Raw genomic sequence first — 15,022 nt, 5'->3', positions numbered from 1 at the left:
CAATCAGTTTTTGTGGAAACCTTAGTCACCAACCCTTGCCAAAGTTTCTCTCAAGACCAACAGTTCCCAGACCCGTTCACAGCATTGGTGCCCCAAAAGCGGTGCCAATGCAGCTCTAGGATGGCAGCTTGGGCTTGGGGAAGGGTCCAGAGCAAAGAGACGAGGCAGCAGGATAGTTTCTGCTGTGGTGCAAAACCGAGGTTAGAAGGAACTTGCCTTTTCCTATCAGCCATGAACCAATGCTGCTTCATGACCTTTATCTGTGTTTGTCCATGTAGCTATAAACCACCATGTGTTTGCACTGTGCTCACCCATCTGCCGCACAACTCGGACTGCTGCACTCTGGTTTAGGGGCTGCCGAGTTTGGGGACAAGATCTGGCTGCCCACAGGAGCTGGTTTTAGGTGAGGAAGCTTGGATTTCCCACTTTCAGGCCTTCAACCAGCAAGAAGGGAGATTTTCAACCATACACAGTCAGAGGATTTTATTTCCTCAACAAAAAGCAATCTGAAAATATTGGTGGATATTTTTGGATTAAAAAAAAAAAAACCAACCAAAAAACCACACACACAGTTTCTTCTAGCACTCACCTGGAAGTGCCTGGGGTTGCAGGTATTCCTACTTCGGACTCAAAGCAAAGAACCACGTGTCTGACGAGTGAGCTCATATTCATTACTGGTTGTGGTGGGTTGACCCTGTCTGAGGGCCAGGTGCCCACCAGAGCCGCTCTATCACTCCCCTCCTTCATTAGACAGGGGAGAAAAGGTGCAACAAAAAAAAACTTATGGGTCGAGATAAGGACAGGGAGAGATCATTCTCTAATTATCATCACGAGCAAAACAGACCGAACTTAGAGAGGGAATTCACCTAATTTATTACTAAGCAAAACAAAGTAGAGGAATGAGAAATAAATCCAAATCTTAAAACACCTCCCCCCACCCCTCCAATCTTCCCGGGCTCAACTTCACTCCTGGCTTCAAACCTCTGCCCCACTCAGCGGCACAGGGGGACGGGGAATGGGGGTTACGGTCAGTTCATCACGCGGTGTTTCTGCTGCTTCTTCATCCTCAGGGGGAGGACTCCTCTCATCGTTCCCCTGCTCCAGCGTGGGGTCCCTCTCACAGGGGACCGTCCTTCACGACCTTCTCCAACGTGAGTCCTTCCCACGGGCTACGGTCCTTCACGAACTGCTCCAGTGTGGGTCTCTTCCATGGGGTGCAGACCTTCAGGAGCAGACTGCTCCAGCGTGGGTCCCCCACGGGGTCACAAGTCCTGCCAGCAAACCTGCTCTGGCGTGGGCTCCTCTCTCCACGGGTCCACAGGTCCTGCCAGGAGCTTGCTCCAGCATGGGCTTCCCACAGGGTCACAGCCTCCTTCAGGTGTCTCCACCTGCTCCAGCGTGGGGTCCTCCAGGGGCTGCAGGTGGAATCTCTACACCCCCTCATCCTTCCTCCATGGGCTGCAGGGGGACAGCCTGCTTCACCAGGGTCTTCACCACGGGCTGCAGGGGGATCTCTGCTCCGGCGCCTGGAACACCTCCTCCCCCTCCTTCTGCACTGATCTTGGTGTCTGCAGAGTTTCTTACATCTTCTCACTCCTCTCTCTGGCTGCAAAAGCTCTCTCTGACTGTTTTTCTCTTTCTTAAATATGTTATGACAGAGGCGCTGATTGGCTTGGCCTTGGCCAGTGGCGGGTCCGTCCTAGAGCCAGCTGGCATTGGCTCTGTCAGACACAGGGGAAGCTTCTGGCAGCTTCTCACAGAAGCCACCCCTGTAGCCCCCCCGCTACCAAAACCTTGCCACGCAAAACCAACACACTGGTTTTGTTTCTTTTCACATTATTTAGTCAACTAATTACAAAAAACATTACACAGAGGGAAAGGAGTTAAAACAAAACCCAGCTTAGGGCATCCGTGCAGCCTGGAGCTGCTGCCAGGCCTACTCCAGGCAGATACCTCAGCACACTCCCACCCTTAATCACAGGAGCAAGCCCAGAGGAGACAGTGAGATTACAGCGTGCAGTGTATCTGCAGCGTAAGGCTGTTCTTGAATCAGGGAAATGGCTCAGATTCAGAGCAGCGTGTTCACACTTTGGGCCACTGCTCGCTGCAAAAGCGCTTCAGTAGATGCTCGACCTGGAGCAGGTGCTCCGGTGCTCTCTGCTCAGCACATCTTGCTGTAAGAACAGAACAGTCTTTACCAGCAAGTTTGAACCTTAAAGGCGAACATCAAAAACACAGAGCAAAAAAATCACATTCCCTCCCCGAGGACAGAAGAGAAGCAAGCAGACCAGCCCACACGTTCACTCACACTTTTGGGGCCGGGGGACAGTTTCTGGGTGTGTTTTGCTAATGAAGCCCCAGAGATGTCACAGCTTTGGCTCAGGACAGGTTTTGAAATCCAGGACCAGCTCTGTGGCCTTCTGTCCAGGAGGTGCAAGAGACTTCAGCACTTCCCAGCAGAGCACAAATCTGTCTGTAATGCACTGCAAATGCCACCTTCAAAGACTTCTTATGGTGAAGCCTCCAGTGGGTCTTCTTTCAAATCCTCATGCTCCTCATTCTCCAGCTGCTCCAGTTTGCTGGATTTCTCATGGATAATCTCCCCAGGAGTCTTCAAAAACCTGCAATATATTTTTTTAATGGCTTTAAGGGCATGTCCAAAGCTAGCCTCAAGCCAGGCTGGAAATGCTGGAGCCCTTGGTCTCATCAGCTGAGCTCTGCAGCTCACCAGAGAGTATCTGCCACCCCTGGGCTTTGCTGAGGCTCCCAGCTCTTGCTTTGCACCCAGGATGCACTGAGCCTGGGGAGACAAAGCTCAGGACTCATCAGCCCAGAGCAGGCACTTGAAGTCCAAACTAGTCCCAGGGAAGCAGCCAGCACTGAAAACAGGAGGCTCCTGACTTATTTCAACCCCTTCCTCTGTCTGGAGGTGGACTTCAGACCTGGTGTCACTGGGGAACAGGAGGGACCTGTCCAGCTTGAATAGGTGCAGGGACACTTCCTCTGGCACCAGCTGGACTCCATGCAGGAGAGCGGATGGATGCTGGCCCACCGCCCTGGGAGGTGCATTGGATGGGACCTGGAGCCCAAGTGTCCCAGCTCCTGGCTTGTGCAGGACAGATCCTGGACACAAACCCACCAGGGTGTTGCATTTGCAGCCCCTGATCTCCCTTACAGCACCATAAACTCAGAGGACAGCCCACATTCCCACACATTACCCCAACATACAGCAAAGATGCTGCAACTTCAGCTCAGTCTGGACCATGAAGGATTCTGCAAGATCATAGAATGGTTTGGGTTGGAAGGGACCTTAAAGATCACTAGTTCCAACCCCCTTGCTGCAGGCAGGGACACCCTCCACTAGACCACATTGCCCAAAGCCCCATCCAACCTGGCCTTAAACACTTCCAGGGATGGGGCCTCCACAACCTCTCTGGGCAACCTGTGCCAGTGTCTCAACACTCTAACAGTAAAGAATTTCTTTCTAACATGTAATCTAAATTGACCCTCCTTCAGCTTAAACCCACAAAGATGAAATGGCTGCCAACATCTGGAGCCCACCACCTTCCCATGCCCCATCTGCACTGTCCCAAGTGGCTCATTTCTCTGATCTTCTTCATCTCACCTGAACAACAGCTTCTGCCCTGGCTCCTTTTTGATAATGTTGAGTTTGTAGTAATGTCTGAGCGCTCGTGACATCTTCTCGTATGTCATGTTCATACGGTTCTGAAAGGAGAAAAGAATTGGGGGAGGGAGGCATTGAATAAAAGCACGCACCAACACCTGGTTTGGGTCTATCTGCAGCAGAACCACACCTGGGACATTTGAGGTGGTTCTTGGGCATTGCAGGACTGACAAATTTGTTCTCAACTGCATTTACCTTGTGGTTCCCCCAGAGCTGGGCAAGTCCATTTGGGTTAACGACCCGGAAGACCTTGGCTTCCTTATCTTCCCACTTGATGTAAGGTTCGTAGCGGCTGTCGGAGAGGAGCTGGTACACATAATCCCACAGCAGCCTGCAGTCTGAGCGTTGGTGGAGAAGAAATGGTCACAAACCTCCCACCAAGGCACCTATGCTCCAGTGAGGGCTGGTCAGCAACAGGATTGCACATGTTCACAGTGTTAATAAATATGAGAAGAGCCCAGAGCTCACACACAGTACACTTTTGTTGCTAGATCTCAAAGTGCTCATAGGAACTATGATTTTTCAAGTGGGGAAACTGAGGCAGGGAAGCATGCATGGATACATGGAATAAATAGAAGGGGGACAGACAGGAAAAAGCATAATCTCATTTCCCCAATGAACCAGGCCATAAATTCATATTTACCTGCAATTTTCCCATCCACTGGGGCCAACAGGGCTGTAGGAAAAGAGCAGATGGCACCTGACCTGCAGCTGCCCTCCGAGCTGCGATGGGAGAGGTTCAGTGGCTCCACACGGCTGCAGGACACAGGCTGCTCTGCACAACCCAGGCAGGAGGAAATAGCAACTGGGGCAGCCTCAGCACTATGGTCTGCCCCTAGAATAAATAAAATAAAGCCTATGGTGTGTTATGATAGGTCCCAGGGAATCTTCCATGGGGAGGGACAGCCCAGGTTGGTTATCAGCCCAGCTGGAGGAGGCAAGCCCAGGATTTTCTTAAAACAAGAGTAGCAGAAGGTCCAGGGAGGTTAAAGGAGATACTAAGTAGGGCAAGGATCAGATACAGAAGAAAAGCTGGAAGAGGAGAACACACCAGAGTAGAGGTGCTCCCTTGTAAATTATGGGGACTAAAGATGCTTGGCACACTACACCAGAGCCAGCAGAAGAACTCAGGAAAGCACTCCCAGATCCACCTCAATGCAAAACCAGCCACTGACTCCACACCCTAACTCCTACCTAGTCCCCCTGAGAGCACTAATAAGCCTCACTGGCCCCAACCAGCCCCACCTGGGGCCTCTCCCCACCCCACCCTTTGGCCCAGGAGCTCTACTTGAGCTCAGCCCTGGCCGCTCAGCCCTTTCCCAGTTATACTGCAGGAAGACTAGTCTCCAGCTATGGCTGTGCCTCTGCCTGGCTACTGGCCTTCCCTGATCCAGGTCTCAGCTTGCTGATAACACTTCTTAGCATAGCTGTAGCTTTGCTTGGTCACTATGGACCCCCCTGGTGCTCTCTAGACCTGATTCTGACCAGACTTGCTTCATCACTACAAACTTCCTTGATGATCTGGACTTTGTTGGACCTGGCTGCCATCTCCAGGACTGTCCTGCTTGCCTTGCTCAGGTAGTGTGGGATGGGTTTGGCAGGTTGAGCTTCAAACCCCAGATCTGTGCAACCCATGGGAGCTGAGGACAGGTTCTACTTGATGGACAGCTGCCATTCTCCATCATACCTTCCTCTGTGCTCCTGGCTTCCCTGAAGGGTGAGCTGAGCAAAGGGCTGCACACCAGAGCTCTTCTCTGAGTCTTAATGTACTGGAGTATTTCATATAACACATCACCTGCAGGGAAGGAAAATCTGCTCAGATGATTCTGTAGTACAGTAAAGACTCTCCCAGTTGATGTTGCTTAGATTTCTGTGCTACAGAGGAAGAGGTTATTCCCCATCCCAAAGCATTTGCCATCCAGATGGACTAAAGGAAGAGGGTTGTCCGTGTCTCCAGCACCCAACTAGGCAGGTAGGGCTAAAGTCTGGTCTGCTGGGGCCCATCCAGCCCCTCTCAGCAGATCACAGCTTGTGCTGTACTTGGATGGTCCTCAGAAACACCCTTGAGTTGGTCTAACCTGAGCTCGGAGCTCGGTATCTGAAGTCATCCTTGGTGAGGATGCACAGGGCTCTGCCGTTCATTTCAAACTTGCTTCTGTCCGTTTGCCGAAGGGAATACTCTTTCTCAGCCCATCTTAGCCAGTGGATCACGTCGTCCTTGCTCCACAGTGAGGGCTGGATTCCTGAAACCAGGGGCAGCCTCTGAAACAACTCAGTCTCCATCTTCAAAACTGCTGAGGGGCAGGGTGGGATACTGGTCTTCTCCATCACCAAACTTTCCCTCTATATTAAGTACTCACAGGTCACAACGCACCAAAGAGAGAAAATGAACCCTGATGACTGGTCAATCTTGTATCCCTTGACAGCAGGGAAGGGTCCCTGGGTGGGACACCACGGCTGTACCCACCATGTCCCACCCTGTGGGATCTCCTTTTTTAAGCAGCGTTGACTTGCTCGACATCTACTCACTCAGCCTGCCTGGAAGCTTGAAGATCTCCCCTTCACTGATGGGCGTGTGTCCGTCCTGGGACGGGGCCGGTAGCAAAGCTGTGACAGCGGGGCTGGAAGAGCTGACTGCCACTTTACCCTGGGGAAAAGAGATCACACACATCAGTGCGGGGGGGAAATTCTCCAGAGGTGGGTTATCCATCCCCACTGCCCCATGGCTGCAGGGAAGCAGAAGATGGAGCTCTCGCTTCCTGCAGGCTCCTCGGATGCTCGTTGGATGCCCAGGGTTTAGGACAGTACTTCAATTCTTTAGAGTGGTGAAACTACAGCTGGCAATAGCACTTAGATTTTTTTGTCTTAAAAACACTATCTGAAGAAATGTCTCTAATTTTTTGCCCAGTGATCATTTGGACATAAGTAGAAACGGCCATCCCACGGTTTAGGGAGATGTCCACTCATCTTGCTCTCCTGCCATTAAGTCCTGGCCCCTCAAGAATTACTCCTCCCTCTTGGTTGCTCATTAAGGAGCCCCTCCAGCCCGACCGAACGGGCGAGATGGTCAGTGCTGGGAGGAGAGGCAACCCCAGCATCTCTGCCGGGCTGGGGGGGGTCAGCATCACCCCCGGGGTCTCATCCAGAGTGTGTGAGCCAGGAGGGAGCTCAGATCCCACTTTCAGCCTCATCTACATCTTGAAATATTACTGGCAGCCGAGCAGATAATGTTTCCCCTTAAAAATCTAGTAATGTCAATCTCAGCAATTTCTCAGCTTCATTCTCTGGAAAATTAACAATTTTGCCTGCAAATAGTGTTTTCCGAAACTCTGGGCACTTCGATACACCCTCACGCGGATTTTCTGAGGTGGTTAGAGCAGCCAGCGCTTCTCGACTGTGTGTGTGGGTGGAGGAGCTGAGCCCCCCTGAAAATCAGAGGTGAAGGAAGAAAATCAGTGCACGCTGACAGAGGCGACGGTGCCTCTTAAATGCAAAGCTGGTGTGCCCAAAATCGGGAGCATGGGAGACAGGAGCAAAGCACTCCATCCCTCCCCAGGAAAATGCTTCCCTCTGATCCGGGGAAGTTACAGCGGGAGAAAGGCAGCGGTTTGATGGTGGGTTTTTCTTCAGTGGAAGGATGAGCGTTAATTTGTCTGCTAGAGGTGTAATGATCGCTGGCTGTCTTGCGGTTGTTGGTTTTAACATTGTGTGAGGAAACCGGAGAAACTCCAGTATAAACTCTGAGCAGGCTTGATAGCAATGCAAATGTTCTTTCGGATTCATTTTAAGCAATAAGCTACAGGAAAAATAAAAGTGAAAGAAATTAGCAGTGTGTTTTGTCTAGAACTCCTCTGGAGAGGTATTTTAGTTTGCTCCAATCAGTGTGACGCGCTTACAACGAGATTTACAGTAAAACCAGCCCAAACGTGTGATATTTTCCTTCTAGGGCATAAGACGCATTCCTAATTTTTATTACTTTGTACCGATTTTACGTTTTTGCTCCCCCCACCCCCCCGCTTAGCTGCTTTCACACCCGTTTCTGAGACGGCGTTTCCTTGCTTCAGGAGAAGACATTGTCCGTGGAGGGGTTTGTGCAGGACAGCGCGAAAAAGGGGGGTGAAAACGAACCCCCCGACGTGCGAGAGCAGCTTTGGCTCGGTCCCAAACCGGCGGGACGGAGCCCCCCGGCCGCACCGGGCTCCGTGAGGCCGTTTGAGGCGGGGGGCGGGGGGCACCCCCGGGCCATCAACTTCCAGCCCCTAAATGGGGGGGTCCTACCTGCATGCCCGGTGCGGTGCGGGGCCGCTCCCGCCGCGGTGCTCGGCGCTGCCCCGGTGCCCGACGCGGGTGAGTCCCGTCCCTGCGGCTGCTGCGGCTTCGGCGCGATCCTTCCGGGAAACGAAATCGAAACGAGCCGGAGCCCCGGGAGGCAGGAGGGGGGGGGGGGGGGGCAGCGCCCCGGGCAGGGTCATCCCCCTTCTTCTCCCGGGGCCGTGGCCCCGCGTCCCCTCCGGCACGACCGCCGCCTCGGCGCGGGGGATCTCGTCCTCCGCCGGCGTCGGGACAGCGCCGGTGACCCCAGCCGGTCCGGGGGTCCCTGTACCCCCGGGGGACCCGTTCCCACCCCACCCCCGGGTAGGGCCGCGGGGGCGGGCGCGCTGCCGGAGGAGCGAGTGAAGGGTCCCCGGACACGGCGGGGGCGGGGAGGGGCAGCTCGCGTGTTCCCTTTTATCGCTTTTCTCCACCGGGCACGGTCGGGGCAGGACAGCGCTGCTGCGAGCGGGGCCGGGCGGCCCGGGGGGCAGCCGGGAGACACGGGGGAGCAGGGCAGGACGCGCACCGGGCCGTGAGCACCGGGCGGTGCACTGCGGTGCACGTGCACCTATAGACGGACACCTATAGATGCGCACCGGTACGCACGCGCCGGTAGGTCCACGCCGGTCCACGCGCGCATCGGTACCCCACGCTCCGCCCCCAGCATCTCCCGCCCCTTCCTCTCCTTCAGTCCTCATTGGCCAGCCGGCTCTGCGCGCGGGGCCAATCGGGTAGCGGTGGGGACGGGGCGGGGCTTATCGGCGGGACCCCGCCCTCTGCCCGCCTGAGGGAGCGGCCTCGGCGGGGACGTGGTGAGTGAGGCCTAAGGGTGGCCGGGGACCTTTTGTCGCTCTTCGTGGGGCCTGGGATGGCCTGTGGGGCTTTGCCAGCCCCTCTCTGGGACTGGGATGGGGGTCTGGGGCCCTTTTCCAGCTCTCTGTGAGGCTTTGGGGGGGGGTTTAGGGGCCTTCCCGGCCCTCTCTGCGCTTTGAGGGCGAGTTACCGGCCTGGGGCCCCGGTTGTACACTGTGCTCGCGGGAAGCGGGGGGGGGGGGGGGGGGGGCTCGGGGCAGGCCTTCCCGGTCCCCTGCGGGCATTGAGGAGGATGGCTGTGGGGCGGACGAGGAGATGGCTGTGGGGTCACAGTGGGCTCCATTGTTCTGGGTGGGCTTTGGAGGTGCCTGGGGGGCGGGGGGCTGCCCTTCTCCTCTGGGCGTTTGGGGAGGTGCGGATGGGGCTGTCTTCGTGTGCACCGAGAGAAGGCCGTCAGTGGGGCTGGGGATGTCTCCTCCTGCCCCGTGTTTCCTTGGAGAGGAGGCTTTTGGGGCTTCTCCTACATTCTGTGTTTGGCACAGGGCTGGGACTGTTACCCCTTGAGCTAGTGCTGCATCCCTGCTTCTTTGACGTGTTACCCCTTTGCCCTGGACTGTGTGGGAGGTCTCGAGGCCTGCACTGTGCCCAGCGCCCTTTGGTGAGGCTGCTACTTGGGACCACCACCCCTGGAGCAGGAAACATCCTGCTCTCAGTGCTGGTTGGTCATGCTGCCCTCCCAGCGTGTTCTGGGGTTGTAGGCTGGTGCATTATTATTCTTTAGCATGTTTTTAGGTTTGAGTCTACCTTCCCTTTCCTCCATCCTTTCTGGCCTCACTGTACTTTGAAAGGGATCAGGAGTTTCTAAGGGTTTTTCCCCTAAACAGGTGCAGTAGGTGAGACCTGAGCCTGCCTCTGCTTGTAAGCACTGGTTTGTGTCCTGACCTTCCCTGTCTCTGATCCTGCTCTTGGTCTCTCTGCACTACCTTCTCAGTGACCTTAGGCTTTTCAGGAAAGGGGTAATAATAATGCTAACAGTCTTGGGCATAACCCTGGGAGGCTGAGAACACACCTCTGTAGGGAGAATGCTTTTAATTACTTTGCCAGGGTTGCTGCAAGCCCAAATCCAGTTGTAGTGGTAGGTTATGGCTTTAAGGCAGAAAATTCACCTATGCTCCCTGTGCCTGCCTTATCCTCACCACAAAGTCAGGGTCCTTCCTGCTGGCATTAGCAGCAATCATGAACTGTTAATTGGAAGCAGGTTGTGTCGGGAGAATTAAGAGAAAGGCTCAGCTCTCCCTTTTGAGGTGTGTCCTTGTTTACCCCGGTGCCTGGACTGTGAGACTGCACTGCTGACAGTCACATGGACTTAAGGGTTATAAATACTTATGCCCTCAGTTCATAGAAGCATTTTTCAGTGATGTAAGTATCAAAGCAATGAATTACTGGGCTCAAAAACTGTGGGTTAGTCTGTAAGCAAAGCTTCTTGTAAAGAGTAGTTAATTATTATTCTTCAGACTGGATTTACACATGCCGTTATTACAGTGGAACAATTTTATTTAGGGAAGCAGTCACCTTTTACTAAAATAAATAAACTGTTACTGTTTACAATCTCTATATACTTATGTCACTAAAAAAATACTCTTTTGCAGAGCAACCTGTACAGCAATTGCTTATACTGGTTCAATTGTCTTCATTTTCTGTAAGAACATCCCCATTAGAGGGTTCTCTATGATCTGATATCATTGTTGAAATGGAGCAGTTTATGTAGACTAATTCAAAGTGAAACCTGTGCAGAAGACCGTGTCCAGACTTATTTCAGCCTATCTTAAAGCAATTAAGAACAGGTTGATGTTAGTTATGGTTTCATGGAAATAGGTGTGTGCCAAGTTAGCTAAATTGGTGTCTATCTTGAAACAGACTTATTTGCAGTACATGAAATGCTTTTTGATCTCTTTCAGTACTGTCTTTTGATGCTAGTGGTAGGAATTAATCACATGATTTTATTTTATTGAGAGCTTTTTGTTTTGTAGTTATTCTGTATAAAGTTGAGTGAACTTCAGTGGGCCTAGTCAAGCTGCAGGTGTCTACCTGGAAGAAGTTGAGGTCGAAAGGACCAAACTGGTTATATATATATACACTACTCAACAGTGGTGAGAAACAAATTTTAGCAAAGAGATTTGAGCTGTTTCATGTAGGTTGCATGCACCTACAGGCAGGGAAAGTGGTTGGGGTTTGGGTTTTTGTGTTTTGGGGTTTTGGTTTGGTTTTTTTTCTGGAAAGGTTTTGTGGCAGTTATTTGAGTAGGAGACAAGATAGTAATTCCAGAACCTCAAAACCAGGCAGTCTGATCACTGGTCATAATTGTGCTGACAGAAATGTATCATCTAAGATCCATGTGAACGTGACCAGGTTTGTTGGATGTGTCCAGTATAAAATTTCTTAGTGTTACACTTTATTTTTCTGGGGGCCAGGTACCCACCAGAGCCGCTCTATCACTCCCCTCTTTCATTAGACAGGGGAGAAAAGGTACAGTGAAAGAAAACTTACGGGTCGAGATAAGGACAGGGAGAGATCATTCTCTAATTATCATCACGAGCAAAACAGACCGAACTTAGAGAGGGAATTAATTTTATTTATTACTAAGCAAAACAGAGTAGAGGAATGAGAAATAAAACCAAACCTTAAAACCACCTCCCCCCACCCCTCCCATCTTCCCAGGCTCAACTTCACTCCTGGCTTCAAACCTCTGCCCCACTCAGCGGCACAGGGGGACGGGGAATGGGGGTTACGGTCAGTTCATCACGCGGTGTTTCTGCTGCTTCTTCCTCCTCAGGGGGAGGACTCATCATTCCCCTGCTCCAGCGTGGGGTCCCTCTCACGGGAGACAGTCCTTCACGACCTTCTCCAACGTGAGTCTCCTCCATGGGGTGCAGACCTTCAGGAGCAGACTGCTCCAGCGTGGGTCCCCCACGGGGTCACAAGTCCTGCCAGCAAACCTGCTCTGGCGTGGGCTCCTCTCTCCACGGGTCCACAGGTCCTGCCAGGAGCTTGCTCCAGCACGGGCTTCCCACGGGGTCACAGCCTCCTTCAGGTGTCTCCACCTGCTCCAGCGTGGGGTCCTCCAGGGGCTGCAGGTGGAATCTCTACACCCCCTCATCCTTCCTCCATGGGCTGCAGGGGGACAGCCTGCTTCACCAGGGTCTTCACCACGGGCTGCAGGGGGATCTCTGCTCCGGCGCCTGGAACACCTCCTGCCCCTCCTTCTGCACTGACCTTGGTGTCTGCAGAGTTTCTTACATCTTCTCACTCCTCTCTCTGGCTGCAAAAGCTCTCTCTAACTGTTTTTCTTAAATATGTTATGACAGAGGCGCTGATTGGCTTGGCCTTGGCCAGTGGCGGGTCCGTCTTGTAGCCGGCTGGCATTGGCTCTGTCAGACACAGGGGAAGCTTCTGGCAGCTTCTCACAGAAGCCACCCCTGTAGCCCCCCCCTGCTACCAAAACCTTGCCACGCAAAACCAACACAGCTCCAGAGGTTCCCTTACCTAGCTATACACAGCAGTAATCATTGTTTCCTTCTCCAAAGTATTTTTAACCATCAGAATTGAGAAACCCTCTTCCTTTAGCTGTTTTGATCAAAATTCTGATCTTACCTCGGTCTTTCTGAAGTGCTTCATGTCTTGACAGGTTCGATCTTGCTCTCTCTGAATCCAAGAGGTTTCATAACCACCCACTTTCTGTTTTCTGTTCAGAATATTGTAACATTTTTTTGTGTGGCTATTCAGTCTGTCTTTACAGGTCATGAGAAGCCAGAATCACATCTGGTTTTATTAGTTGATGCTTTCAGCAAAAGGTTCAGGGCATGCTAGGATGTGTTTGTCACAACCTCATGTTGAACTCATTCTGTGTGCCTGTGACAGGCAGCCAAATGTTTAGGTCACAATATAGCAGTGTAGTCAAAGGAAGCAGAGTATAATACTGTTTAAAAGTAGTGCTATTAACTCCACTTTAAATAGCTGAAAACCCATAAGTAGAAAATTTGGGTGTGGAGAAAGGGTAAATAATACTTCATCCTTTGTAATGAATTTGCTATAAGACTTCAGTGCTGTATAGCAATTAACACCACCTTTGTCCCCTTTTGCCAAAACCTGTGATCATAAAGGAATATTGACCAAGCAGTAGGTAGTAGTGGTACTGTATTAATAATTGCATCACAAAGTTGCAGTCCTGTTATGAAAGTCACTGCATGATGACAGGCTGATTCAGCAGCTGAGTAACTTGTGAAAGAATACCTGCAGAGCTGAAATAGCACGTACCTGTGCCATCTCTCTTAGTTACATGTTCTTGTCAAAGCCAGTGTCAGAAACTCCTCCTCCTACTAGAAAGTAAAATCCTGCTTAATGAATGCAAAGTGAGCCTCCCTAAAACTTTAGCTAGGGAATGAACTCTGGGGCTGATCTATTCTGCTTAGAGATCCCAGAGGAGTGTGTGGATAATGCAGTCTTTCTTTACAGAAAAAATGCTGAATTGATGCCTGCTGATAAAGGCCACTTCAGCTGTCTAAAGGATCTCCTGATTTTTAAATGAATTGCTTAATAGAAAGTAAATTTAGCTAGAGGACTGGTTCATTACAGGCTAATTTAACCCATATCCAGACAAAGCAGCATAATAAATCTTTTTTTTGTGGGAGAATGTAAAAGGATGGCGAGCCACCACTATTTTTTTTCTTTCACTTTATTCATAAATAGCATAACCAGAGCTAATAAATAGTTCAGAAATTACCAATTTGGTAAAATTAACATTTTCTGTGGAAGCAATGTGATTGCAATATCTGGGGGGTTTTTTGGGGGGGGCCTTGGCCAGACTGCTGATGAAAGCCCCTCTGATTTCAGGTTTCTGATCCCAGCATCCCCTCTGATTCCAACATGACAGTTGGTTAGAGCTTGTGGACCATCTTTTGCCAAGGTTATTACAATTGGGGTCCCTGGCTTTTGGACAGCCTTGCTGTGCGAATTGTCTACTGAACAGCCTCCTACTTCTGAAAAATTCCCAAATTTCATCTTCTGTCCCATAGCCCGGACTGATCCCATCTGCATTCTGAGGAGCTGAATCGCTTCTGGTGCTTGTTTCTTACCAGTGTCTGTATGGAGAAGCTAGGACTGGTAATCTAGACAGCTCAGGTGAGATGAATCCAACCCCCTGCGCTCCAGTGTAAATAGGGAGTGCTTAAGCATGCCCCACATAGCCCTGCTTTACCCTGGGGAAAAGGAAGGCAACCACTGCTGTGTAAGAAGCACCTATAGGAGAGGCTTCATCCAGCCTGCAGCACAGAGGAAGGCCGATTAGCAGCGTCAATGTCAAAACTGCAGTTTTCTGAGATGAGAATGGCTAGTGGCTGATGTCTACTGCGGAGCCAGGCAGCCTGATTTTGCTACTTTCCCCAGAGAGGCTCAGGCAGCTCACAGCTAAGACAGAGCCCTGGCTGTGTCCATGCATGGTGGGAGGAGAGCCCAAGGAGCAGTGGTTTTGAGGGTCGGAGGATGTCCCAACTTCCCAGAGAATGGGGTTATAACAGGAGAGTAGAGATGAAGAATGTGTCCTGTGGTCTCAGGTCTAGAAGCAGGGGGGAGACTTTTTTTATCAAGACCTTGTTAGCATGTACCCGTGGAACTGGTGACTGGAATTTCTTTGCAGCAGACTGGAGTCTGAACTAGGCTGGGTTGTAACGTAGCAGAACCACAGAGGCAGAGCAAAGTGGGCTTTCACATGGGTGTGTTTCAGGAGTCTATTACACGGAAATAATTACAGATGCTGTAAGTAACTGGAGGCCTGGGACTTGTCTTCCCTCTGTCTTATTTCATCAGCTTTCATGGCTGTTTCTCCTCCTGTCTCTTGTTCAAGTTCTAATTTGTGGTTGTGATGAGTCCTCTGACCTCAGCACAGGCCTTATGCTGGCCTGTCTCTGCTTTTTTGTCTCTGCTTGTCAGAGCACAAAAGAGGGCTGGGACTTTTGAAGTGCAGCTCTTTTGTAAGCACAGGCCTGAAATTGAGAAGTAAAATCAATGGCTGTTAGTCTTAGAAGGGGCATTGACCATGGGATGTAGTCACTGAAGTTCAACATCCAGTAATTTTGTGTGCGGTCGCTGGAATTGTTTTTTCCCTGGCTTTTGCCCTCAGAACAACATCAAATGCGTTATGTGCAGCTGTTAAGA

General features: G+C 51.4%; 2 protein-coding genes across 5 annotated transcripts in view; one reads left to right on the top strand and one right to left on the bottom strand.

The window, feature by feature from the left end:
- Positions 1-468: 468 nt before the first annotated feature.
- Positions 469-8,602, bottom strand: ETV7 (ETS variant transcription factor 7). The gene is made up of 9 exons (XM_075775910.1): positions 7,964-8,602; positions 6,215-6,332; positions 5,764-5,928; positions 5,373-5,480; positions 4,329-4,520; positions 3,881-4,023; positions 3,626-3,726; positions 1,836-2,621; positions 469-694 (listed from the first exon to the last, which is right to left on the bottom strand). The coding sequence occupies exons 1-8, from the start codon at positions 7,967-7,969 to the stop codon at positions 2,510-2,512; spliced, it is 945 nt and encodes a 314-aa protein (XP_075632025.1). The 5' UTR covers positions 7,970-8,602; the 3' UTR covers positions 469-694; positions 1,836-2,509.
- An 87-nt stretch (positions 8,603-8,689) lies between these two features.
- The window catches only part of KCTD20 (potassium channel tetramerization domain containing 20), a 31,045-nt gene continuing 24,712 nt past the window's right edge, over positions 8,690-15,022 (top strand). Inside the window, exon 1 of one of the 4 annotated variants that reach the window (XM_075776208.1) lies at positions 8,690-8,811. The gene's annotated coding sequence lies outside the window, so the exon portion shown is untranslated. Of the gene's footprint in view, positions 8,812-9,249; positions 10,232-10,481; positions 10,512-15,022 lie in introns of those variants that run through there. The other 3 variants (XM_075776212.1, XM_075776210.1, XM_075776211.1) reach the window with 3 other exon arrangements.

Source organism: Balearica regulorum, chromosome 25 (assembly GCF_011004875.1).
Source record: "Balearica regulorum gibbericeps isolate bBalReg1 chromosome 25, bBalReg1.pri, whole genome shotgun sequence".
Taxonomy (NCBI): domain Eukaryota; kingdom Metazoa; phylum Chordata; class Aves; order Gruiformes; family Gruidae; genus Balearica; species Balearica regulorum.
This window is presented reverse-complemented; position numbering and strand designations above follow the sequence as displayed.